The sequence below is a fragment of the Gordionus sp. m RMFG-2023 genome, chromosome 5 (genome assembly GCF_954871325.1).
Source record: "Gordionus sp. m RMFG-2023 chromosome 5, tfGorSpeb1-WG-v2, whole genome shotgun sequence".
NCBI lineage: Eukaryota > Metazoa > Nematomorpha > Gordioida > Chordodea > Parachordodidae > Gordionus > Gordionus sp. m RMFG-2023.
The window spans coordinates 9,448,406-9,475,988 of NC_088779.1; the positions used below are offsets into that span (position 1 = coordinate 9,448,406).

Below are 27,583 nucleotides of genomic sequence, written 5' to 3' on the forward strand. Positions count from 1 at the left end.
ATATTATATATCGATTCCAGAGTTTAGAGTCTTGATAGAACCCTCTATTCCCTCCTGCAAAAATGAATATTCAAAATTATTCGGTGAATCACGTGAGTATTTGGGATAATCGAAATTTTTTAACGCGTCACTGGGTGTCTTATAATTATTGTCCCTTTTGGATTCTGCCGCAAAAAAATAGTTATTTCCATTCGTACCTTTAAATCCTCGAGGTTGTAAGGTCTTCAAAGGAAGGCGTATCAATGATGTATCCATATTTCCAAACTCGCAATTTCCCCGATAATAATTTGTGGGAAGAATGTCATTGCTGCTACTGTTATCATATTTCGCGGTATTATTATTATTTTCTAAATCTATTCCAAAACATTTCCCAGTTGAGTGAGAGGAACCAACCGGTGTTAATATGCTCGATTTGCCTGGGGGATAAAAGTTTTCCTCATTACCCTGGCTATTTAATGACATTTGATATATGTTGTTTTCGACAGGAAATTTCTGAGCTTTCAATGATTCATTCTTAATAATCTCTTGTTCTCGTAATGAATGTCCCATCGCCGGAGAAGGTTTCCTTCCTATATAATTATGAATGACTGTAGTTATGCTCAGTTTATTTTCATTTTTTATTTTATCAATCTGCGGAGGCCCTTGACGCACGTTCAATGGTTCCTCACTATTCAATATTAAAGGGGAAGGAATAGATCCATTTCCCGAATCGCTCGATAGATTTGAGTATTGCTCGAAAAGATTATTAGGTGATAGTTGAGGTGATTTCTAGTTTTCGCAATATAATATATCAAACATTATTTTTTATTCGCTTTTAGTTTGACAGGACTATGACCTTATACTTATTAAAAATTATACAGTATATTACTTTAATGATGTAAATCAAATTTTATGACAACTTTTTTTTAAACATAAATAAAATGAGACCTGTTTCCATTCTATAAAGTTAGGCCTAGCAAAATATTTTGATATATCGTCTGGGCATAATAAATTTCTATCATTCGAATAATACTCTTTCAAAGCAATAGAGCTCCTGAGATCGGAAATCGTAGCATTAACCGGTTTTAAATTCTCCAATTCGCAAAACCTCTCATCACAATATGCCTAAATGATTGATTAAAACATATAACTCAGAGAAGTAAATAAGGGAACGAGAGTCATGTTTAGGGATGTAAGACAGGGGAAATTTCCCATATTTCCCAGGAAATTTTGAAATTTCCCCTATAGATTCCCCAATTTTTATAATAGGTTTTTTTGCCTAAATCAACATGATTTTTAAAATATTAACAGTTTCCCAATTTTGAAAATGATCTTATGATAAAATAAATACGATTTTTATTAGATTTTATAAAATCATTTTTTCCTCGTGGTTCATATCATAAATTATAATTGTGTTTTGTTTTTGAATTATGTCAATTTCCCTATTTACATTTGCAAAATTTTAGAAGATACTTGTTAAAATTAAATAGCTAGTCTGAAAAGTATATTTATATTATAAATAAATAGAAATAGGAATTTTAAAAATCAACACCATAATAACTGACAATGCAAGCAATATGAAAAAAGCATGGGCCCTTGTAAAACTGAAATACCCAACTATTGAATGCATTGGATCCGCTCATGGATTAAATCTACTTGTAAAGGACATAGCAAATAAGATATTATCCATTCAAATTTTAGTCACAAAAGCTAAAAATATCATAAAATATTTAAAATCTAACAATATTCTTTTATCAACGTTAAAAGAAAAACAACTCCTAAGAAATAATAATAAAATTGTTTCCCTAAAGTTGCCTAGCCCAACTCGTTGGGCAGATATAGTTTTGATGATAAATAGCTTGTTAAAAAATAAAGATATTTTACAGGAAATAGCTATTCTTGATATATTTACTGATCGAGATAAGAGACTTACTCTTCTTGATAACGATGGGTTTTTAAATGATCTAATGCAACTATATAATTTTATTAAAGTCATATTTACGCAAATAGAGATAGTGAAAGGAGATAAAGCCAATTTATCTGATGTCCCTCAAGCGTTTATTCATATCAGGGAGACATTTAACGCTTATAAAACAATATCAAATATATTGTCGCAGAGCGAGATTTTAGAAATAGAGCAGTTTATCAAAAGCCGAAAAAATTTTTGTTGTCGGAATATTCATTATGCTGCTCATATATTTGACCCAAGGTTTTGTGGATTTAATTTAAGAGACAATGAAGTTGCAAAGGGGTTGGATTTTCTGGATATCTAGATTTAGATATTGCAAGAGTAATAGGAAACCTATCCAAATATCGTAAGGGAAGATTTTTTTAATATAGCAAGTCTTTGGCAAGGCGCATCATTTACAGATCCAGTGAGTTGGTGGAAGGGTTAAATACTTTTATATTTCTGTAAACAATAACTTAACTCTTTTTCTAAACTTAAAATTGTGTTATTCAATATTTTATTAGGTCTATGTTGCAATCAATACATATCGACCCTAGCCATACGAATTTTATCAGTACCACCAACAAGTGCAGCATCAGAAAGAATATGGTCCTCCTTTGGAAATATTCATTCTAAATCTAGAAATAGAATAAAAAATGACAAAGTTCGCAAATTAGTTTATATAAGAGCCAATCTACATTTTATGGGAAAGGAAATTTCTGAAAATGACAAATTTCTGGATTCCAGAATTTCAAGCTCTGATCTGGAATCATTTTCATCTTCAAACGAAGATAATTAACTATTCAAAATTAATTGTTTAAATATTATTTAGTCTATATATAATATTTCAAATAAAACATGTAAAGTAATTGCAAATTAGTTGAAAATAATTTATATTTGTTTAATTATAATGTTTATAATCTATATATTTTCAATAAAACATAAAAAAAAATCAATATTGACCTGTAAAGTATTATAAAAAAGATAGTTTCCCGTTTTTTCCCTATTTTCCCATTATTTCCCGTTTTTTCCTCCAAAGGGAAATTTCCCCGAAATATAGTTTCCCGGGAAATTTACATCCCTAGTCATTTTACCATTTATTTTATGACCCCCCCCCCCTCACCTAGTATAAAATTCGCAAATTTCTTTTTAAGGTGTTTTAAGTGAATTGTAAATTTAAAAAAGAATATATATTTCACAAATTATGCTTATAAATAATCATCCAATTCAGTAATTTATTATAAATAATTTATGTTTTACTAAAATAAATTGCGTACATTATACCTAATTCATATTTTAAATTGCTTGATTATGAATCCCATTATAAAAATGGACAACTTAGTATTATTAGTGCTAAAGGTCGTCGCAGCCCCACCTGGCCCAAATTATTAGAAATATTTTTAAGTGGCCTAGCTACCAAAATTTTAAAAATGCTTTCAAAGCTGATCATTGGGACAATTTATGTCGTTTTCTTTAATAAAATATTATTACTGGAACAACTTATACAAAATATATTCTCCGGGAAAAAGTAAAATAAATTACCGGAGATTGGTATTCAAATGTCGATGTACTATGCTGCATCGGATTTATTACATTGAGTTTGTCGTAACAATCGTTGATTTTATTCATTTTCTTAGCATTTTGTCTTAGAATTTCGGCATAGTTTTGTTGCTGATACAAATTATCCGAATCTATCAACTCTGATTTAGTTTCGTAACCTAAATCCGTGTAAAATTTTAGAAAATATATATCATTTAGGACTAAGTGAAAATTAACATTATATAAAACAATTTTTTATTTAATGGTTCTCGTGGTTTAAAAAACAAGAAGAAATGGTTAAGTTATCGAGATAGTCATGTGATCACCTCTGGGAGCTTTACTTTTCTTTAGAAACATTTTATTTCTTTCTTAAAAGAAATTTGAACTGAAAATATATGCATTATTAAAATTTATAAGACACATCGAATTACATAGTGCTACTTAATTATTCTAACAGTGTCACTTACCCTGTCACAGTTGGCGCAAATTAGCGGCGAAGTATACAAAAATTAATGTAAAAATATTATATTTATATAATATTTTGTATATTTTGCGGCGAATTCGCACTAACTGTGAACATAGGGTTGGTCGAATCTAAAAATTTGGGCACCATAACGAGTATTCTTATTCTTACGAAAAATATTTGCCATCAACTATATATATATATATTCTGTATTTACTAATTTGTTGGTCACCCGGCTTTATAGGACTAGAAATAGTGATACCCTCATTTACCATGTCCGGGTTGTGTTGAAGAATTCCTTTATTCAAAGGGTGATTAGAACAATCCTCAGTTTTTGAGCCGTTAAATAATGACTTAGAGCCCCTGAAGAGATCATCATCATCGTCGATTTTGTAGTTCAAAATAAACTTCGACCCATTTTCTTTTTGTTTTTGGATAGATCATATATTTTATATATAAATCTAGTAGATTAACATTTAAGTAAATTATGTTATATTATGAATTATATTGTACGAATGATTACAACTCATTTTTATAGCGTAAAATATTATTTTTATTAAACTTAAAGTGTTCAACATAATAGAAGAGTTGGGTTATATTTGGTAAAAGTTTTAAAAATTATGTGCATCGAATAATTAGCTTTTTACCGGTATTTATGTTATCATAACGACTATTATGCTTCCTCTTGCATTGAGCATTCCTACACTGAGAAACGCCTTTGCAAAACCCTCCTTTTTTACGCCTGCAATGTACAATAATGCTTATGTGACAGATAAGAACAACGGCCACAAATACGCATATAAGAATCATAACTAGAGAATGGGAAACATCTTCGATGGCAAATAAGTTGACAGTGCTTCTAGTGTACGGAGTTATCTTCACCCTCTTTAGCATGGTTGTGGAATTATAATAGCTCTGATTGATTCTATCTTTAAGATTTAAATTTGTAAAAAACATTATATTTTTCTATTTCTTAATTTAAAAGTAAAAAAAATGATAATAACCTAAATCATTATCATAAATATTTTGGAAATAGAGCATAGAGGAAGAATTTTGACAACCCGATGTCCCTATATCATTTGTACCCATGACGCATATCACATATTTGAAGTCACGTTTCAGATTAAAAATTTCATAGGTTTGAATGTTGTCAGATGAGTACACATTATGCCATTCAAATAAATGTGTATCTTTATCTCCGGTGTCATGATTAGATCTTTGAACTAAATTGCGGGAAAGTATAGAGTTTTGAATGTTGTCCAATTCTTCGATCATTCTGACACCAACGGAAAAATTGGTAGGAAGACCTCCGTCAAAAGGTTTCTCCCATTTTATATTAACGGAATATGGTGATAATCTAGTTAAATTTATCTTCCTGACTGGGTATGGTTTGCCTTAAAAATCAAATAATTTTTTTTGGGGAAAAGAAGAAATTCAGTTTAGTTGTTATTATATAAAATTTATTCGGTATTTACCTCTTTTCGCGATAAAGATATTTTGAAAGTCTCTTCCTAAATCATTATAAGCTACACATTGAATAGTAGTATTGAGGTATTTTGATGATACCTTTGATAGAGAAATTTTGCTAAGAGCTGTAAAGTTTTCCATGGAGTATGAATTTGTAATTAAAATACCTTTAATACGGTTATTCGTTGTCACTCTTTTACCTAATTATCACAATATACTATAAGGAAATAATTCTCAAATTGTTATAAAGAAAAAAAATAAGTATACATTATAAATTCCATTACTAAAATTGATAAAAACTAACCTTCTAATATCCAATCTACCAAGACTTTGGGGTAACCATAGGCCTGACAATTCAAATTAACTGAATCGGTTAGGTCTGGAGCTACAATCTTAATGTTATTCAATGAAAAGATGGGCGCATATTTGATTTTGAGTTTTATATTTGCCAAAACCTGACCAAATTTGTCTTCGAATATACATCCATATTTACCGGCAGTCTTAGGGTTAACTCGCTTAATTTGCAATTCCATAAAATCTTTGCCTTTGAACTGTGTTTAAAAAATGTCATGTATAAAAACTATATTAAAAAGTCTAAAGTCAAAATTGTATAATAAAAATATCATGATATTTTAACTAAATAGAACAAAAATGATAGTTAAATTCATATTAATTGAACTTGAAACATGGATCACATTATAAAAATTATATTACCATAATTAAATTAGGATCATTATCTTCGGTGAGAGTTTTTCCATCGTAAACCCATTTCGTAATGTTAGGTCTCATTTGTACATCATAATCATTATTATTTGGAGTGGTTGAAGAATCAATTGAACCACGATTATGATAATAAACTAAACATCTCATGGTGGCAAGGCCTCCATTGTCCACTTCTAACTCTGTATGAGACGTGCTGATGCGTATTGGTTTCATCAATTCCAAATTCAATTTTACCCACGTGTTTCCGGCTAAATTGGAAATCAAACATTTGTAAGCTCCTACATCCGTGTAATCCACTTTGTTTAACTTAAGCTGCTTTGATGTGGTATCTAGGAATAGGCTGAGATTAGAATTTTTTAGTATTCCGGTTATTTCTATTAGGATAAATTATGAAAATAAGCGTTTTATAATAATTCATATGAAATGCAGAAAAAAAATGTCACAAATTATTTAATATATAAAAATTACCTTCCTTATAGCATTCAAAACTCTTGATATCAGGAGGATATCCGAAAGAGTCAATACTTATCAGGACTTGCGAGAAATTAGAAGTTTCATATAACTTTACGACCTGAGCTCCAGCCATATTCAGTTTAAACAAAGGAAGAGTTAGGATTAATATTTTGGCGCTTGCATATATCGAATTTTTTGTCGTTTTGCTTATAGCTTGACAAGTGACTATCTTTTCGTGAAGTGTTTGGTCCACCTCCATCTGAAGTTTAGAAAATTGTTCATTATTTTATCACGGCTAGGTTTGGATTTTTTAAAAAAAAAAAATTTCGACTCTGCCCGGATTTTTTTAAAATATATTACATTTATTTTTAATTAGTATAGTTAACAATGGCAATTTAAAATGTTTGGTTTTAAAATATTCTGCCATATCCGGGTATTTTTAAAAAAAATAAAATACGGCCCCCCAGCCCGTGTGCCCGTGAGGTGTCTGATTTTTATATAATAATAGTATATACTTAAAATGTTATGCGATAGGATATATTGTATTGAATTTTTATTCCTTATTTACAAAACGATATTTTTTTTTAAAAAAAACCTAATTGTTATATCTACCCCTAATTTATTTTATTGGAAATTAAATTGGCGCCTAGTATCGACTGATTCAGAAAAAATCCCGCTATTAGGTCTCTATTTTTAAGAACCTATGAAAATAAGTAAATAATGGTGTGACCTTTTACACTTTTTTAGGCTATTTAGTAAATCGAATCAGGACACACCCTAGGAATCTTTAAATATTTATGGTGAAATTGAAATTGGCGTAATATATTTAAATTATTTGAAAAAATAAAAGACAAAAAATATTACTTCTAGTACAGAAAGGGTAATTTTTACGAATGATTTTTTGTCCTCAATAATTTGAGTAGAAATCACGGATACGTTAGGAAGAGGATTATTCTCTAAAAACCATATAAGTGTCGGCTCTGGATTACTTTCGGAAACTCGGCACGTAAACTTTTTAAGTTGGTGAACTTTGGCTTCGACCAATGTTGGTAATAGTTCGATTTGGTTTGCATCAACTTTATATTTATATATTTTTTTAAAAATATATATTTTACCAGTTATTTCGAAAATTTAAGGATAAAATTGTATATTATTTATTTTTTTAGCCTGGCTAAATCTTATCATTTAACTATATAATGTATGTCATGTGGGTCGCAAATACCGTGCTATTCTACCTTAACTTATTTTATAGAAAATTATTAAAACTAATCAATTATAGTGCCCTTTAAAGACTTCGCCAAAATCGTATCTAACCTGTAGGATATCCATCCTGTGAAATACAGGCAATTTGGCCAATAATTTTACTTTTAAATGATATATTACAACTCTTAAATAGAGATAAATTGTTATGTATACTTAATCCAAAAACGGTTGGTTTACTTTTTTTATAAAAATTTTGAATAAAAAATGGGTTATTTAGGCTTTATATAATCTTTATGAATTCATTCTTACAAGTGATGTTGGGCCTGTAAGAAATGCGAGTATTTATGTCCGCAAATTTGTGCTTGTAAATACATTGGATAGAATTTTTCATATGATTTCTTTTCGCTTTGAACGTGTATTTGATATTGGCCCTGCCCTTTTTGTCATATTCGATTGGAACCTAACATATTTAATTATTTATAATGAATGATTTAAACTGATAATTTGTTTTTATATATTTCAAATCCTAAAATAATTTTTGAGACACTTTTTACATTTTAATGATAAAATCTATTTATTTTTTTCCCAAATTGTTTTTATGTGAAATGTATATCATTCAAGAACATAATTATGTTTTTAAGAAAATCAACCTTAATTATTTTATCTTTTATCTTCCAATACATATCAGAGCCGTTAAGATCGTCATAAATAGCGCACTTTAGTACTGCAGTTTGGTTTTCTGGTATGGACAACGCGTTATAACTGGGCTTTATAAGCATTATCCCAAATCCCTTTGGAAAATCTGTCAAATATAAAATAATTGATTTCATCATAAAATTAAAAATTCATACTTTTAAAGAGCGAGATATAATTTAAATTTAAAGGTTAGTTAGTAAATAAATTAAATAATATATAGTTCTTAAACCAAAGATATCATAAAGCTTTATGGTGGATATATTTTGTTGACTCATCGGATTTATGGCAATACAGGATATGTCAAAAAAAGTTGCGTTCAAATCAAAGGGTCCTAATTTCAAGATGGACCAGGTCATGTGTCCATATCCAACTTTGTCATCCGAAAATGGATTAATTTCATTTCCGTATTTCAAATTTTTCGCATATACGTAAGGTGTGGAGATGGAATACGTCCACTTGTCGTTAAATTGGGTTAGATTTAGCATATTAAATCCGTCGTTGCTTACATCTCTTATGATTTCCAAATTGCTGTCCACGGTAAAATTTAAAGCATTTGAATGCCAGCGAATTTTGTGGGGTGGATTATTTGCCGATGTTAAACACATCACATAACTACTCTGATTACGCATAAAATCTCCCTCAACTTTTTTAAGGGTCAGGTGTTCTGGAGGATCTAAAATACAAATTTTGAAAAACCTTTAGAATAAATTTTTCTGATAACGAATTGAATTTATATGGCTAAAGTCCATACCAAGTTTCCTAGAAGTTTGGTAGTCTCCATATGTAAAAAAAAATTAAAACCAGAAGTATATAGTTATAATTTATTATACAAGGTAGTTTTAAAAATATTAGAATTATTCAGAATTAATACAACTATATTAGATAAAAATGTTTAATGACAAACGCTTGAAATTATCCAAATTTTTTAGTATATATTTTGTAGCGGCTCGATTTTTTTCAAATTTTATATACGCTATAGGAACGCTCTGGTATGGTCTTAGTTAACCTATACCATTTTTTTCATAAAATATTATTTCAAGCTTTACGCATATATTATTATTTTAATTGATGTATACATGATACTTTATAAGTTTGAAATGATATTTGTATGAGATAAAATGCTATATAATTAATATACGCTTATATAATCTTATTTTATTTATTATTACACTTCTAATATAATATAACCGAAAGAGAGATGGTTAGGTAATTGCTCAATTTTTAGCCAATTTAGCCTCTACTTTTATCAAGGATAAAAATTAAACCTAGTTTTTACTTTTATCTCAGCATCAATATATTTTTTTTAAAAATACAGCTCATATTTAAATTAATTAACTGAGCCTCAATGCTTAACAAATTTTTTCTTAGGTGCGCGCCGGCATAATGGAACGAATTCTCCATTTACTCAATGCTCAAAATAAGTACTATATAACATTATACTATATAATACGAATGCAAATTTTACATGACACATATATTCGAGTTTGCGCTTCCACTTTTCCTTGATCCAAATTATTAGCAGCTATGCACCTGTACGTTGTGTTATCATCTTTTTCAGACGCTACGAAGGAATAATTGGATTCCCATACGTTATCCCTAATAATATTTCGGAAATAACTGAGTTTTAAAATTTATATGTTTTAATTTAAAATTTTATTTCTTATATATATATATGGATTACGAAATATAGAAAAAACTTGATATAATCATTTTTTTTTAAATATATAATTTTTTTTGGATGTATTCATGATTAAAGGAGTTAATTATAATTAAAAAGCTCAAATACTTTTGTTAATTAACCAATGTTTGGTTATACGAAAAATAAATTTTTTTTCAATATGGTATTGATATCGTTCGGAAATTTAAGCACTATTATTTTTTGATTTTAAATATACATAAAAAGTCATCAATTAAGTTAAGGGCACAATTCAAAAGTTGTATAATATAAAAATTTGAAACCAGAGTAAACCCATGCAAATGGGCCCAAAGCCCCGTCTCGCCTAAAAAATTGAATGTGAGGGTTAGGAGGGGGTCACTTCTTTTTTTTTTAAATTTGGGCCGGGCTAGAACTTGAATAATATTTTTTTTTTAATTTATAAATAAAAAATAAAATTTATTTTTGATTATGGTAAAGCAATAATTTATTTATTTTTTTTACTTCATTTGATTTCTTAAACATTTAATTTATATCTTTTAATTAAAATTTTCGGTTCAATGAGGTGGCCTGGCTGGATTAGCTGGAAAAAAAAATGAATTTGGAGAGTTATACTACAGTGGTATACTATTATTAGTATGGGCATGGATGTGTACAAATTTTCATAGCCAGACCACAATTGACAAAATTTTGATCCAATCAGGCCTGAGTTTTGTTTTCTAGTCCGAGTGTCATTTTTTGGCCTTGCATAAGCCGGGGTTTAGAAAAATTATTCTAAGGTCCTAGGCTCTAGCATAACACGACGAGCCTTACAGTCTCTACTTATAAAACAGTTTATATTATAAAAGAAAATCTTTTCATTGGTTTTGTTGTGATATGCGAATTTATGCACTTATAAATAACGGTTATTTTTCTTATGCAAATTATATATAGTGATTAGATGTCTGCAAAGTTTATATCGAAGACTAAAAAATATAATAATGAACAGTAATAACTTATCAATATCATTATCAAAAGTGTCACAAAGTGAATAATTGTGATATATAGTAATTAGGAGTCTAGTTTATTCGGCTTTAGTCCTTTTCTCTTCAAAAGCCCTACCAGCAGCTGAAATGATCTTTCAATGCTAGCTGACAAAGTATGGATAGCTAGGAATTTAAGCCAAAATGCTTATATTTGGAAAGTCATTATGGTTTGTCTTTCACCATTTTAAAATATTATCATCTTATAATTTAGCATCTAGGTATTTTTGAAATTTGTATACTTCAATGCGCATCAGAAAACGCACTGTCAGTCTCCCATAGAGAGAAATCCAAAAACTTATCTCCTCAGTATTTTCTTAAGAAAAAAAATATTCATAATATAAAATAATAATTTTAAAAAATATATTTACTTTTAATTCATAATTTTATAATTAATTTAATAAACCTTTATTCACTATACTCTATAGTTTAGTAGAAGCTAGATGGTGAGTTGGTGTTTATAGATTTTTGCCCAATCATATCTCTAATGATCTTCTCGGCATTAATCAATGAGCTAATATGTTGGCTATTCCAAAATTTTGTACACAAAAAAATGTCGAAATTTGGTGGAAATCTATTTAAAATTTATCCACCATTATTTTCCGACATCTTTGTGACAGCTGGGTAAGCTGGCAATTTATGTTTGGATGAGCAAAAAAAATAACTCAATATTTTGTGATAACACAATATAATTTTGTGATTGGTGAGTTTTAAATCACCATCACTCGTAAAAGGCGTCAGAAACTTAATAAGATTCCTCATCATTTCATAATCTATATTTTCGAGCCTAATTTTTTTTCCACTAGAACTGAGAATCTCAAATTTTTGAATTGATTAAAAATCGATTCAATCATCTATAGTCTGCAATTCCTTCAAATCTCAATACACGTGTTTTATCAAGTTGATTAACTAATATAAAATTTATTCCTATGTTATGATAAAATAACATATCCACTCTATTTTATATAAGTAACTAAACTTTTACTATCAACAAAACATCAAATTTAATACTGTATTTAAAAGATGAGAAGCCCAATTTTATCGTTTATGATCCTTGAATGCTTCATTTTACCTCCTTGGTTTGTAATGAATGACATTTCAGATAAATATGCTCTACTGCATCCTGATATAAAAAATACATTGATTTTTATAATTACTTTAATATCAATACCTAATAAAGTGAAATTTCTAATAATTTTCTTTTTATATTTTTACCCGTCTCCCTTTTCTTCTTCAAACATGCAGAATCGTCTAAGAAATGAATAGTAAGAGTTACATTATATACTTTTTTATTATCAGTCCAGATCTGTAGTAGCTATAAAAAATTACAAATAATTTAGCTATATTTTCATATTTAGTTACCACATATCTACCCTTTTTCTTATATATGTTTAATTTCGGGAAATTGTTGTAGGATTCGAAATGATACTTTTAACATCAATAATTTCATATATTAGGCCAATTTTGGGAAAATATTGGCATAAATCAACAAAGCCTTCCACATGAATTGTATCAAATAATCTTAAATCACGTCTACAAAACATGGTAAGCACCTTTGTACACTTCTTTTTTTAATTTGGTACAACTTTTGAGTTTTTTGGGATCAGTAACAAAAAGGCTATCAAATGTTAATTGACTCTTTTTACTCTCTATAGTAAATACACATTTATGCCTTTTTAGTTGATTTGTGCCTAAAATAATTTAATAATATCATATCATATATCTAGTGTATAAATATATGAAATTATAAAGGTATATATATTTGCAAAAATTGCAACTCACATAATTAAGTTTCTTTGTTTTCATCATATATAAATGAAAACTTTTTCCAGACCTCAGATTTGACATTGACATTATTTTCTTTTACTTCATTTTCATTTCTTTTAATCTTTTTACCGATTTTTTTTAATTTAGCATTCATTAAAATAATTTTTATAAAATGAAAATATAAGGCTATTTAATTAAATAGATATTAGTAAAATATATTTTATTTAACTTGATAAAATATTATATCGTTTTAACTATACAATGTATTAAAATATAATCACATAAAATAGTTTGGTATATGGTTGTTATATAAATTATAAAATGACATGTTATTCCATTTAACATTTTAAGGATAAAATGTGATAAATAAAAAATGAAATGGTCTTATAATGACATTATGAATTATAATGGTTATTTAGGATATTTATACTAATATTTATTGTTTGGATCGGGTTTCGAGTGGAACAGTCAGAGCTCAAAAAAGATTTTTATCCGAACTCAACCCAAGCCTTGCAACTCTCTAGACCTGATATAAGTGAGAAATTTTGTACTTGAAGGTTTTATTATTTTTTATTATTCACTTTTTTATTTTGGGATTAATATTATTTTATCTTTAATATTATTTTACTTGTTATTTCTTATTATAAATTTAATTTTGGCCAAAATTTAACAATAAATGGAATCCACCAATTTTATATTAAAAGGTATTTATTTTACAAATTTAATATAGTTTATTTTAATATTTTTAATGGGTATTCAAACGTCCATTTGTTAAAAATTTGAGCATTGGAGTGCTGATAATTAATTATGGAAAATGCCTTGTTGCTCGAAAATAGGACAATTTCGTTTCTCAAGCACAAAATATTAAATCAAATTATTATAGATAGAATTACGTTTATATCTCATATTGATTATTAAATGTAACTTTTTTTAAAAAAAAATTAATATTAACTCACAAGCCATTAAATTTGAGCGGCTTTATTGGCAAACAAATAAAACTATGTAAAGTTATGGAAATTGTAAAGGTAAAATAATTGTGCAATTTATTTCGTCATTCATTTCTATTTCGCAACAAATTTATTGTCGCCTGAAACAAAAACTTGGCGCAAAAAAATTGTGCAATTTTAGTTTCTTGCTTTGCTAGGACTTCGTCTTATATATATTATACCTTAATTGCGTATTGTGGTTAAGCAGCTGCTTTACGCCATTTTTATACCAATTCACCAACGGCATCGGATTACCCCCGAAAACTATACACTTTAATACAACGTTATTACCCTTGGCCACAAATTTGGCATCTTTCATATATTCCAATTCTTCCCGATTTTCGTAGTTATTATAATCGAATTCAGATCTAATAAGACGGTCATTCGTCACATTAGATATTTCGGTAATCATTATTTTCGCGTGGGTTGGTTTACTCAGCACATTGAGATGTATACTCAAATGGGGGTAGGTATCCAAGGGAAACCCCGGAGGGTTTACGATGCACGTGAATGAAGAGCCGTTATCTAAATTGGTAGGGTGCACCCTTATATCGTTGTATACGACGTTGTAGTTGGATTTCAGGTATTGCGCCGATACATTTCTCAGCCTAACTGTATGATTCTTTTGATTTCTTGATTTGATTTTTTTTAAAAAATAAATAATTATTATGCTTAAATTGGGAAAGGATGGAGGGGTGGGTGTGGTTTTTATAATAACAAAAACTTAGATGACCTATTTTTTAAAAAAAATAATTGGACACACCCAAGGTTGTAATATTAACTATGGTAATAAATTATATATTTATAATGTCAATATAAGAGAATAAAACAAAATGTAAATTAGCAAACCTGATTCACGAATAAATTCTTATTTAATATATTCAAAATAGAATTTTAGATGATTTTGAGATTCTTTAAATTTTTCTTTAAAAGTAAAAAAAATATTTACATTTAAATGAAAAAACAATTTACTTCTTTTTTTTTCAATGTTCAATAAATTCTATTTAAGTTAATCAAAAACTGAGCTTAGTATAAATAAATCAAATATTTTATCATCCAAGATTTTATTATGTTTCAGTTTTTTTTTCTTCTTCAAACCGTTTATGGGATCTCTAACAACTTAAGATTAAAAAAAACTAAAAGAGTAAAACTAATTAAGTTCTTTTTTTGACTACTTTCGTCTTCTTTTATATAATTTACAAAAAATAAATTAAAATAAGATTTAAATGAAATCAATTAAAATAAAATATAAACTAGGGATTATCATTATTAATAATATTTTCATCTTTTGTTCACATTCGAGGTCTGCAATGGAAGGGTTTTCACTACAAACACCCGCCCACCGATTGTTTCAATTTTTTAACCCGCTCGCACTTAATATTTTTTAATTTAACCGTCCGCTCATTTATCTAAAAATGTTGTTACAACCCTCCAGCCCACCCAATATATAAAAATTATTTTATTGGTTGGTTTGGTTCTTTATTTTAAATGCAACATACTTTTCGCTCAAAATATTTTTTTAATCTACCGGCCGCCTACCCACTCATCGTTTGAAAAATATTTTAATCGGCCCGCTCACTCACCGGAGGTTTATAAAACATAGCCTACCCATGCCCACCCGCTGCAGACCTTTCCACATAACATTACAACGGCAAATAAATTTTTACAAATTTTTGGCGCTTCTGTATAGGAATAAATTAAGAGGAACGTGACGAATTTTCAGAATAAATCTTCTTAAAACATCTATATTATATTCCCAATATCAAGAGTATTATATTCTAAAACGTGAATCCCGCACATTTGCATTATACCACTCCTTACCATCCCGTTTTAAGTGCGTCATAAAAATTTTAAGGTAAGGGGGGGGGGGGGGTATGGCCTCTCAGTCAATTCACATAATTGCATTATACTATATTTTAATCGTTAGAGAGAGGGGTCTAGGCATTATTGGCTTTATAAACCTAATGGACTCTGGGGTCTCAATCTAAATAAAAAATAATTTATTCTTAGATGCCAAATATTTTATAAAGTAAACTATTTCTTTATCATATTTCAGTATGTTTCTTATGGTCTAGAATTTACTATACCTGCCTAGTTATCAAAATATAGATTAAAATTTATTTTTTTTAAAAATAATGTATATAGATTTACAGGTCGTTATATCACATACAGTATAATAGACAACATTAATATCGGCGCAATGCAAGTGTTGTGTAGCGATTCTTGCGCGCTATTATTTTCAGTAACGATAGCCTTAGCGCGCTACATTTAAAAAAAATTGTGATAAAGGTAGCTCGCTACTTTTAATTTTTTATAATAAATACACATATATATTATTTTATAATTGATTCTAAAATCGTAATCTTTTTATTTTATTTTATTTTGAAATTTATATTTTAAAATATGCATTAGAAATCTAGTTTTAAAAGGATTTTAATTTTTAATAAAAGTGTAAGCCCAAAATTATTTCCATAAAAATCTAATAAAATGCCTACAATAAGTGGACCTAAAGATCTCTAATGAAATTCATGGGGAAGGAATTCTTCCCCCTCCCTCCACCTTAGCAAAATCCTGAATACATCTATGGCTGTATCTAGTGTTGTTAAACGGCTGGTTTTGAGCCGATTTTTAAAAACGGCTAACTCAATATTTCATCCAGAAAAATATTACGCACCCTTAAGATTTTGCTCATAGAAGGAATAAAGGTCTATACATATATTATCAAAATCTCGAGGCTTAGGCAATATTTTTCAGGCTAAAATATCGAGCGTTTTTAAAAATCGGCTCAAAACGAGCCGTTTAACAACACTAGCTGTATCTATAATAGTTTTTGAGCTAATGATTATTTTAAATAAACAATAATACTACTGAAAATTTTCTAGACGCATTTTTTAAGCCTAAAAATACTCAAATGAATATTTAAGAAGTTTTTACTTATATACAAAATAAGTATATTAAATTTAATACTGCATTACCCTTGTTAAACGATTATTTATTACGTCAAAGCTTATACTTTCTGATCTTGCTCTAGACTTGGGGATAAATGATATTATATTGAAATGCAATAAAAACAAATAAATTATATATATTTGAAATTATAGTCATATTTTTATACTAATATTTTTTATTTGTGGAAATAGAGATACGTAAAAAATATTTTAAAAAAATTTAAAGTAGCGCAAAACGTAGCTAATAGCGAGCTACTTTTTTTGTAAAATAACGGCACCAATAGCGCGTTCCTTTTTTGTAAAATAGCTGTACGATGGCGGGCTACTTTTAAATGTAGCATTTAATAACACTAGCTCAATGCAACATAAATATAATATTAGGGAAAATAAATCGACTACATATAAATTACTTCTTGAACCATGTTATAAGGGAAGACGGTTTTCCTCCCCATACAGAACATCTCAGATTTAAGGTGTCGGCCTTGGTAACGTTAATATGCATCATTAAGGCAGCTTTGGTCACCATCGATGAGCGATCATCGAAGGACGAAGAGAGTATGATGAAAGGTTGGCTTTCCTTGTTCCGGTAAACCGATATTTCGGGATTTTTGAATGGTAAAATTGCTATGCTTAATTTAGCTTTAGCCCTGAGCCCAGTATCACTTATCATTTTGACGGGTAAAACTTGGCATTCGTAAATCGCTTCATCGGTTAAGGAAACGTTTTTGACGAGTAGAGAAAAATTTCCATCTTCTTCACGCCCTACCATACTGTAAGTCGGAAAACGAGGTATTTCCCTATTGGAACCTGTGGGTATGATATATTTTATGTTTATGTAGATATTTAATTTTAACTCCTAACTTTTTTTAAAGATAAATAACCCAATGTTTTTTGGTCACAATTAATCAGAATTCAAGTTAAATAGATTTTTATTAACTTTTAAATTTGTTATAAAATGAAAAATGTTTTCTAAAATCATAGATTTCTTGTTATCCCCCCTTTGCTTTTGAATGAAAATGTCTATCAAATTATCTAGTCACTGGTATGAAAAATTATGAGAGCAAGTCAATTTTATTAATTCCGCATATCCCCTAATTCTTTTCTGAGTATGGATTTATATACTTATATCTCTAAAATCTATCTTAATGATTTCTATATAATTTTGAAGATTACATTTTACATGAAATGGGTATGAAATAGACTCAATAAAGTGGCCCACCGTCAAATTAGGTGATAATCTTTTAAATTAGGCTTCATAATTATTTAGGAAGATAACACCAATTTTTAAAGACTGATGGCAAAAATAGAACGGCCAGTGAAGTGTTGACAAAATGAAATAAAATACACTTATATTTACACTCATTAAAAAAAACTAATGACGATGTCATGATGAAATATAAAGTATACATAACAAGTTCTATTATAATGATTAGTAAATACTGATTATAGTATATAATACAGTTATACAGTGAAAAGTTTAGATATGATCTTCAAAATTTTAAGTATTCTCATAAAATTTCAAATATATCATTTATATAATTTTTTATTATAATATTTCATTGCTAACTTATAAATTTTAATTACCGAGAGCTACTGCATTTTTGGTCCATTGAACTTTTCCGACTCTGTTATTTATCACGCATGGTAGTAAGACATCCTGTCCAAGGCGAGTTAATGTGTCAACCGGTTTTATCGCGAATGATTGATCTATCAATGATATACCTTAAATATTTTTCATACATTTTTTTAATATATTATTAAAGCAAAGTATTAAAATTATCGTGATACTGTATCAATAAAACTGTATTCAAAAAGTTTATTTACTATCAAACGATATTGTAATTACCTTTGACATTTCTAAGTATCTTAGTTCTGAATTTCTAAATCGATACATTTTCAATACTTTATAGATTACATTTAAAAGAGTATCAGATTTTAGATTTTCTATCGGTACATTTGATGCACTATAAAAGTATGGTACAACTCTGCATAAAAATATCTCATGTTGATAATAAATATTGATAGAATTATTATATATTAATTAAAAAGGAAAATCTATATAGCAACAAAGGTTTTATCTTAATTTTTTGAACTTTTTTGTTAAAAATAAATTTACAAAAAATACTTTAAAATTTTTAGCATTTGGTTAGAATATATGAATCTCAAATCTTGAAAATATTCTATGTCTCCTATAGTTTATTATTAGATAATATACGATTTTTAACATTCAGAATATTTTCTAACATTTAATTATAATTTTTAATCATAACATCCTCTTGTTTATCTAGATTAGATTGCTTACTTGTAATATTATTATTTCCTATATTTTATGAATATTTATTTCTAAAAAAAATTCAATTTGACAGATATTTATAACTAAAGCATGAAAACTATTTTTATATAATTATACAGTATAAAATAAATATCTAAATAAATATTTAAAAAAAGATATATTACACAGTTATATTTATACAACATAAACGTTATTCCTTCGGGAAATATTGTTACATAATAAAAAAAAGACTCAAATTAAATTCGACATATAAAAACAATAAAAAATTTATTTTTAATCAAATTAACAAAATTCATTTAATAAAATAATCCTATTCAAAATCGATTATTTCTAACCCGCCTTTTTATAATTTTGATACATTCTAGACTAAATAAGAGTTTATAATATAATATAAACAATGTTCAACAAATCTATAATGTTATTCGCGGTGGATTATCCACTTAAACCTGATCACTAGACACTCCCCTCCCCCAAGATTTTTAAAAATAGTTAACCCTCGTCTTCTTAATTTTTTTCCTTTTTTCCCATTTTTGAGTTTCACCTGTTCTGGTGATTGGAAAAAATCTGAAATTTGTAGGATCATTTTGAGATTCAACGGAATATGGTAAATAAACAAACATCCATCCTTCAAACAAGACCAGAAGATATTTAATCGCCTCGTTTTTTTGATATATAATATTTGACTTTGTAGCTTGCCAGGTCAAAATTTTCAAATTGCGGGAGAAATTTGGTATTTTGCGGGTGAAATATAGAAACTGCTAAAATAAATTTTGCTGGCCAAGCCCGATAAGTGTCGACCTTCGTCCGGAATTGTGATGGCTTAGTTATCCCTTTATTAATTTTATAACTACTTTATATAAATACTAACGAAGTCGGTAACCTTATTATGTATAATTAAGGGCTTAACCCTATAATGTTATACATAAACACACATGAAAAGGATAAAATATGAATGAATGATGTTGATTTATTATTGTATAAAAATAAAACATATGATTAAGGTAAGGAGTAAGGATAGAAATAAATTTACAAACTTAGACATGTTTTTTGAATAAATATTTAAAATTTATTTTAAAAATATAAAAATAATCTATTACTGTTTTTCAAATTATTATTTTAAAATACTAAAAAAAAAATGTGTGGGAGAAATTTAAAAATAGCGATAGATATTTAAGATATATTTCTTATTGCGGTAGTTTTGTGAGAGTGAGATGTCAGCGTGTAAACTAAAAAAAATTGCGGGAGTCTCCCGTTAAAAGGGGGAGACCTAGCAACCCTGTTTTGTAGTTGTAATATTTTTTTAAATTATAAAATGTTTATGCTTATAAAAAAAACGATTGTTTTCAAATTCAATAAATGTATTTTTTTTAAACAGGTCCATATAAAATTTTAAAATTGTTTTTTGAATAAATATTTTTAAAAATACGCATCATGCATCGCTTTTTATAATGTATCTCACTTAATATATCTAACCATAATCGACTTTTTGAAATCATTCTTAATTACGCTTAGGGCAATTTATGTAATTATACTATTAGAGTCGGATCTTTACATTCAAAATCTAGATATACCTATTTTTTATATATAGTTTGTTTAATATCATAATCTTTTCGCTGTTTTCAGCAGTGCATTATTTTTCTTACCTAGAAAAATTTATGATTTTATTCCTTCTTACCTTGTATATACCTGAAATCCCTGGTGGCGAACTAAGTGTTCATAGTGAGCAGGGCATGGTTATGATTAAAAGATGCGATTAGGTCCAAGGCCAGAAAGCTTCAGTTGCTGGGGGTGGGGCAATTGTGATTGTTTTTATAAGCTATTAGAAACAAAATCGGAGGCTAAGTTATTGGCCGAAATTATTATGGGGGTGGGGTCTATGGCGCTGGATGCGATAATCAATGCTAAATGATAGTCTTTATTTGGTAATTTAAGCATTGCAATGCAATGTAGCATATACAATAAATGAAGCAATAGGATGTCATAGAGGTCAAAAAATTCCTCTTCTATATAAAAGTTGCATGTCTAAAAAAGACTATTTCTAAACCATTAGCTTCATTATTTTATGACAGCACTCTTCCTACCCCGGTGTTGGTAATATTTTTTGATTTGAGTCTATTTATTCCGCTGCTTTATGGAGTTTAAGATCCTCAAATGTTGTGGTTTATAATATAACTATAACAACTTTACATTTTAAAAAAAATATTATGATAAGATAATTTCGCAATATTTAGTGCACCATTTAATGATAATCTAATTTACAATTATTTTTAAAAAATCCTTATCTATAAATATTTTAAGAAATAAATCCTATAATTATCGATGATGGGTTTTTATTGATTTTAATTCCAAAAATGAAATATGTATTTTTCTTTATTTTTAAAAAATTCACACACCAATAAATCTCTTAACCCTCTTTTTTGAAAAATATTGCTTCTTCTTTTTAATCAGGCCAATTTTGGGTGATAATTAAATCACGATAATATTGAAGATAGATAGTTTTATAAAATAAGATATCTTAAATTCTTTAAAATATAAAAAAATTGAATTTTAACTGACTGAACCGAACCAAACCACATATTCTTTGTTTACGGAATAGAAAAAAATAATACTGAAACAAACAGCATATAACAATTATATCTTGCTATTTAATAGATGTCCGGATCCCTGGGCCAGATGGGTAGACTTCCCCTTTCCCTGGATTATTGGCTTAAAAACCTATTCTGCATCTTTTCAGTTATTTATTTCATCTAGTCCTGATTATGGTGATATTATAAGAAACATATATAGATATATCAAATAAAATTTAAAAAAAAGGATATTAAATAGTTAATCTTATATATTTAATAGCTAAATATATGGTTTGGCTTTTAGGTGAACAGTATAAATTATATGTAGTTAAGTAGTTGCTATTTAACCAGTAAGCAAAGATTTTTTTATACTCATTCCAATTCTCAAGAGCACACCATGTAGCCTTAACATATGTTAAATTATTAATTTCTATTCGGTTAATTAATACTGGGCAATAAAAAAATATATAATTTTAAAATTAAATATAATAAAAGTGATAGAAACTAAAAGTAATTAAAATATTAAAGTTTCTAACCGTAAAAAATCTCAAAGATCAAAAAAAGGTGTTGAATTAAAAATTAAATGTATTATTTTTTTTAAATGCAAGGAAACTTTAGCCTAAAAAATGTAAAAAAAATATTGAAATTTTGCATTTAAGTATGGTTGGGTTGGTAGTGCGGTGTACTAATGATATTTAATTACACCAGAAATCCGAACAAATGTTATCAACCTTGTTTTGATATGAGTGAAGAAAAAATTTGTAAAATTTTTGTTTTATAAAAATCTAGTTCATTTTGTTTAAAAATCGAAATGGAAAAAAAATTTAAACAATAAAAAAGTGTTATAATTAATTAATTAATTTACTTTTAAGATAGATATATTTTACAGACTAATTTAAATATTAAATGATTGTGTGTGTTTATATGTACATATATACTAGATAATTGTGAATGAATGCAAATTTTATTTCCCTTAGTTATAATATTACCTTTATAACCTATTTAAATTTATTAATCCATTATCACTATTATATATATATACTAATAAAATAAATTTTGTAAGTTTTTTTGAAAAAAAATGCTTTATATTATTTTTAAAATATAAATTCTTAACCTCTCAATCCCTTTTCATTCAATTTCTCTCTAACTCTGCTTGCATTGAAAAGAATCTATCAAATTTCACGATTAACTACAAAAAAAATTCATTCAAATGATTACTTACTAAAATATAAATATTACATTACTTATATATATTATTATAATTTTTTAAAATCACACAATTTTCTCAAGTGGTTCTTTTAAAAAATATTAAATGATTGTTTAAATTATTTTTCATGGTAATTTAATACGCATTAATTGTCAACTTATTAAAAGATAAAAAAAAATTTATATAATTTATTACTGTCGCAAAAACTGATTTGCAAAAATGAAATATTTTAACTATATTTTTTTATACAAAAAAAGTAAAATAAGTTTAAACTGAAAATTATTAGTTCTTTTGTTTGTGTTTGTTTTTTATTCTTTTTTTTTTAACACAGGTTATTACTTATATATAGGAGATTATAATTTGTAATTGAATATTATTCATATTAATTTTATTTGAAATCGATATTATATTCTCACTCACATATCCTCCTAAAAAGTACACCCGAAATACAGTTTAAATTTATAGCACTTTTTTAATAAAAAAACTTTTGTTTGCAAAATAATTAAAAAAATTATTAGATTATAATTATGATGGTTATTATTATAGTATTGTGAATTACGATATACCTTATATAATAAATCCCTACTAGTGCAAATCTTTGTATTAAACTGATAGAGTAGCTAGCGTTATATCTAAAACTATTTCCAAATATAATTTTCCAAAAAATCTAATTTTGATATTTTTTTAGAAAATCAGATATTTTTATCATAAATATTATAATAAAATTTACTTAGAGAGGTTGGAAAAGAAGGGCGGGTGTGGGGAGGGAGAGTAAAGAAAAACTTATTGAGATTCCTTCGAACCTCATATAGTAACACATATATTTTATTTTTCAAACTGTCTCTTATCCATATTTGATATTTGACATTCGGTTTTTTGATCGATTCCCTATTTTTATTTCGGTCTTTGGGCAGTTATAAACTATAATCGAAGTAACTCGTTACTTTTTACATTACTTGTATTTTATTATTATATTCTAATCCTTTTTATTTTATTATTTCATGTTTAAGGTTTAAGATACATCCTTGAAAGTACAAACAACTTTCAAATATTAAAACCTTGAAAATGTATAAACCCTCCGCCCACTCTCAGCGCATATTGAACGGGTGTTCAGCACATCAAAAGCAGTGCTGAGAGATAAACGATCTTGTCTATCACTATCAGGTATGGGATAAAAACTTTCAAAAACTGTTTTTGAAAAATTAATACGTTATTAAATTTATTAGAATAATCATAATATTATAATTATTATTAATTAGTTATAGAAAATTTGAATTGAAATTTAAAAGGAAAACAATTTCTGCTATCGCTTTTGACGGCTTCAGTAATTTTTTAAAAAAAGGGAAATGTTTTATCTTTTAACATTTTTCTATCTATCTCTTGGGCAGTTGCGTCATTAAAATATGGAGGGGGGGGGGTCTAAAGGGTTCTGCTATTGGGGTAGCGTTATATTACATCTCTGGGTTAATATATTTTTTTTTAAATTAATTATTAAGTTCCATATTCTTATAAGTTAAAAAGTTTTTTCTTTGGGATTATAAAGGAATTATTTTCTAACAAATTTTCTTTAAATATATAAATATTATGTTTTTTGAAGATGATATATTTTTGTTTAAAAACACAATATCATGTTTTTTCCATATTAATAATATAAAAAAGATTTATAAAATCGATAGCCTGCCTTTCCCTTCTCCTTTTATACTGTTTTTTTGATTTTTATCTTTGAAAATTATTCCATAGTATTTTTTTTGTTAAATAATTTATTATATATTATTATATAGCAATTATTCTCTTCTTTTAAATGAAACAAGACAAGATCTTAGATTCATTGGTCATCTTTTTTTTATAATAAAGTTATAATATTTTTAACAAAATTGTGATTTATAAGCAACAAAATAAATAAATTCTAATATAATTTATAATTTAATCCATCAATATAACAATTATAAGGAAAGTAACTAATAAACCAACTTATAAATCATAGAGTTCTCGTGTATGTGTGTGTACAGTGTATGGCGTTATATATAAATAGAAGTAATAGGTCTAAAATATGGGTATTGAAGAGCGAAGGAGGGGGGGGTAAGGAATTATGTAGATGCTATTGAAGTCAGTAGGAGGTCATTTTGATTTTAAGAGGGTGGGGATGGGGGTAAAACTTTAGAAGGGAGTAAAATATTTGCTAAGGGGGGTATAAAAGACCCTGCTAAGATGTCAAGAAATCATCACCAAAATGGATAAATATCTCATTATAATATTCGATTATATAATTATCATACAAATTTAATTGAGGCATCGTTTATTATGATAAATTTCCTAATTATGTTGTATGAGAGATGCCTTAAACTCACATTTAACAAGTTGAGGAGGCCCAGGCCAATAGCCACAAATTATGGGTAGGGGCCTATAAGAATTGATTTTTCCTATGAAGGGGGGCGGGGCTCAAGGAAGAATTTCTATGTACAGCCTCTATCATGGTTTGTATATATAAAAAAATTATTAAGATACCTTGTGTTTTGCTAAGTTGCCAAATAATATGTATAAATCTACAGTTAATTAAATTTGATATAACAACTAATTAAGGAATCGGGAAAGTAAGTATATATAATGTATCCTGAAATATTTCTTTCATTTCTGCTAACGAATATAATCTAATAAAGTTAAAGATAGACTATACTATATCAATGTCCAGTGCGTTAATAACTTTAGAGGGCTCAAGGATTATAAATAATCTTTTATTATTTAAAAAAATCAGCTATCCAGTTTAACAAAATCATTAATATATATGTCTTTTAATTCCAAAATGGACCCCTTTAATGTGACCGGGGCCTGAGATGAACATTTATATGCAATACACAAAAAATTGCCCATTATGGGTAAAAATACAAAATTGGAGTTTGATCATTTAAAATCTCATGAAATGAATTATTATTTTTATAAAGAATCTACCATCCGGTCTTTTCAGATCTGATGGGAAACGGCCTGACGGTATTTCGCAAATTCTTTGGAAGCGCGGTCAATTCCTGGTCTGGGACTATTCTTGTATTGATCCACTCGCTCCATCAAATCAAACAGTCAATATACTCGAGAAAAAGGAGACACTCAAAATAGCGAAATATTCCGAAATCTCTCAAGAATATATTTTCATCCCCATTATTTCCACTACCCTTACTACTTTTGGGAAATATGCCTTATCCTTTTTCAAGGAACTCGGCTCCCACATTCGTCAACTAACCGGTGAACCCCGCGAGGGCTTCTTCTTAAGGCAAAGGCTCTCCATCGCAATACACAAGGCTAATTATATTAGCTTCATAAGCAGTCTCTCCCCAAAAGATTATCCTTCCTAACCTCAATATATTTTTTTTAACACCGTCACAAACATATCCTCCAATACTATATTTATTTATTTTTTTAAAATGTTTTTTTTATATGTATATAAATATATATACAAATATTAATTATATTGTATTAGATATATTTTGTTTTATTATACCTAATATAGTAATTCCAATTGGGATTATTTATTGTTAAATTTCTTCTTTTTTTAAAAAAATGGAACGAATATTATTTAATGTGGCGATTTTCTTTCTTTATCATAAATATTATACATAATATAGATCATTGTTAAAAACTATTTTTTTAAAGTAACTAGATATAGTTACAATTACATCTTTAAGAAATTAACTAGTTAAATCATATCTCCTGCCTCCATTGAAATATTCATCAAAATAGATCATATTGATCCATAAATTATTTTATATTTTAAAATTTTCTTTAAAAATTATACAGCCCACATAAAAAAAAATTTATAAGCCGCCTATGAGTTACATCGAAAGTTACTTATTAAATTTTTTTGTAACACAGCAATTTTAATGTAATTTTTTTATTATATAAAATATTTTTGCGCCATACAAATTTTAATTAAAGTAATATAAATGTAATAAAACTTAAATAAAGAAATAACTGAATTGAAAAATATGTATTTGCACTAAGAAAATATATATTATAGTATAATTACAGAAAGATTTGGGCTTAATAAACTAATTTCAAAGTTAATGTCTAAAAAGGTTTGCTAAATTTTCTTCAAAAATAGGTTTCCTTGGCAACCTTCTACAGTGCTTTGTAATATTTAATGAACGTGCATTTTAAATTTAGAAAATCATCATATAAAGATAAGATGATATTATATAAATATTTAACAAATTTTACATCTCTAAATGTAACCAGTTATTTTTGTCGTTACATCCCAAAAAAAATATAATTAGTTTTACTTACTACTAGTTTAGTAGAATAACTTTTTTATGATAAGTCTCTGCCATGCCAAAGTAAAGTGTCATCCCCGCATAAATATAATTAATAAAATATTCTTTTCTTTTCATTCTCTTTGTTTCTTTCTTAAATACCGAAATTGTTAGATATATATTTTTTTTAAACCTTTGATTTCAACCATGACTGAAATTACGAATATGTGAATGATTAGAAGCACGCGGCTCCTAGAATAGTCGAAGCGTGTAGCACCTAACATCGTTTATATATATTTCTAGATAACAAGAGTGGATTATTTTATAAGAAAAACTGATATCTAGTTATCATTTTTATTTTAAGATGAATTGCTATAAATATATTTTGTCTGTCAAAATAGGAAGTTATTTTTTTTTACAAATATTATTG

At 27.3% G+C, this 27,583-nt stretch overlaps 1 protein-coding gene across 1 annotated transcript; it reads right to left on the reverse strand.

Annotated features, from left to right (window-relative positions):
• On the reverse strand, positions 1–27,583 carry LOC135930136 (uncharacterized). The gene is made up of 19 exons (XM_065466922.1): positions 27,347–27,583; positions 18,433–18,570; positions 17,259–17,655; positions 14,083–14,532; positions 9,937–10,067; positions 8,701–9,144; positions 8,426–8,577; positions 8,085–8,235; positions 7,437–7,648; positions 6,588–6,831; positions 6,111–6,493; positions 5,701–5,947; positions 5,405–5,596; positions 4,934–5,323; positions 4,577–4,858; positions 4,147–4,350; positions 3,470–3,645; positions 928–1,104; positions 1–768 (listed from the first exon to the last, which is right to left on the reverse strand). The coding sequence occupies exons 1-19, from the start codon at positions 27,435–27,437 to the stop codon at positions 4–6; spliced, it is 5,226 nt and encodes a 1,741-aa protein (XP_065322994.1). The 5' UTR covers positions 27,438–27,583; the 3' UTR covers positions 1–3.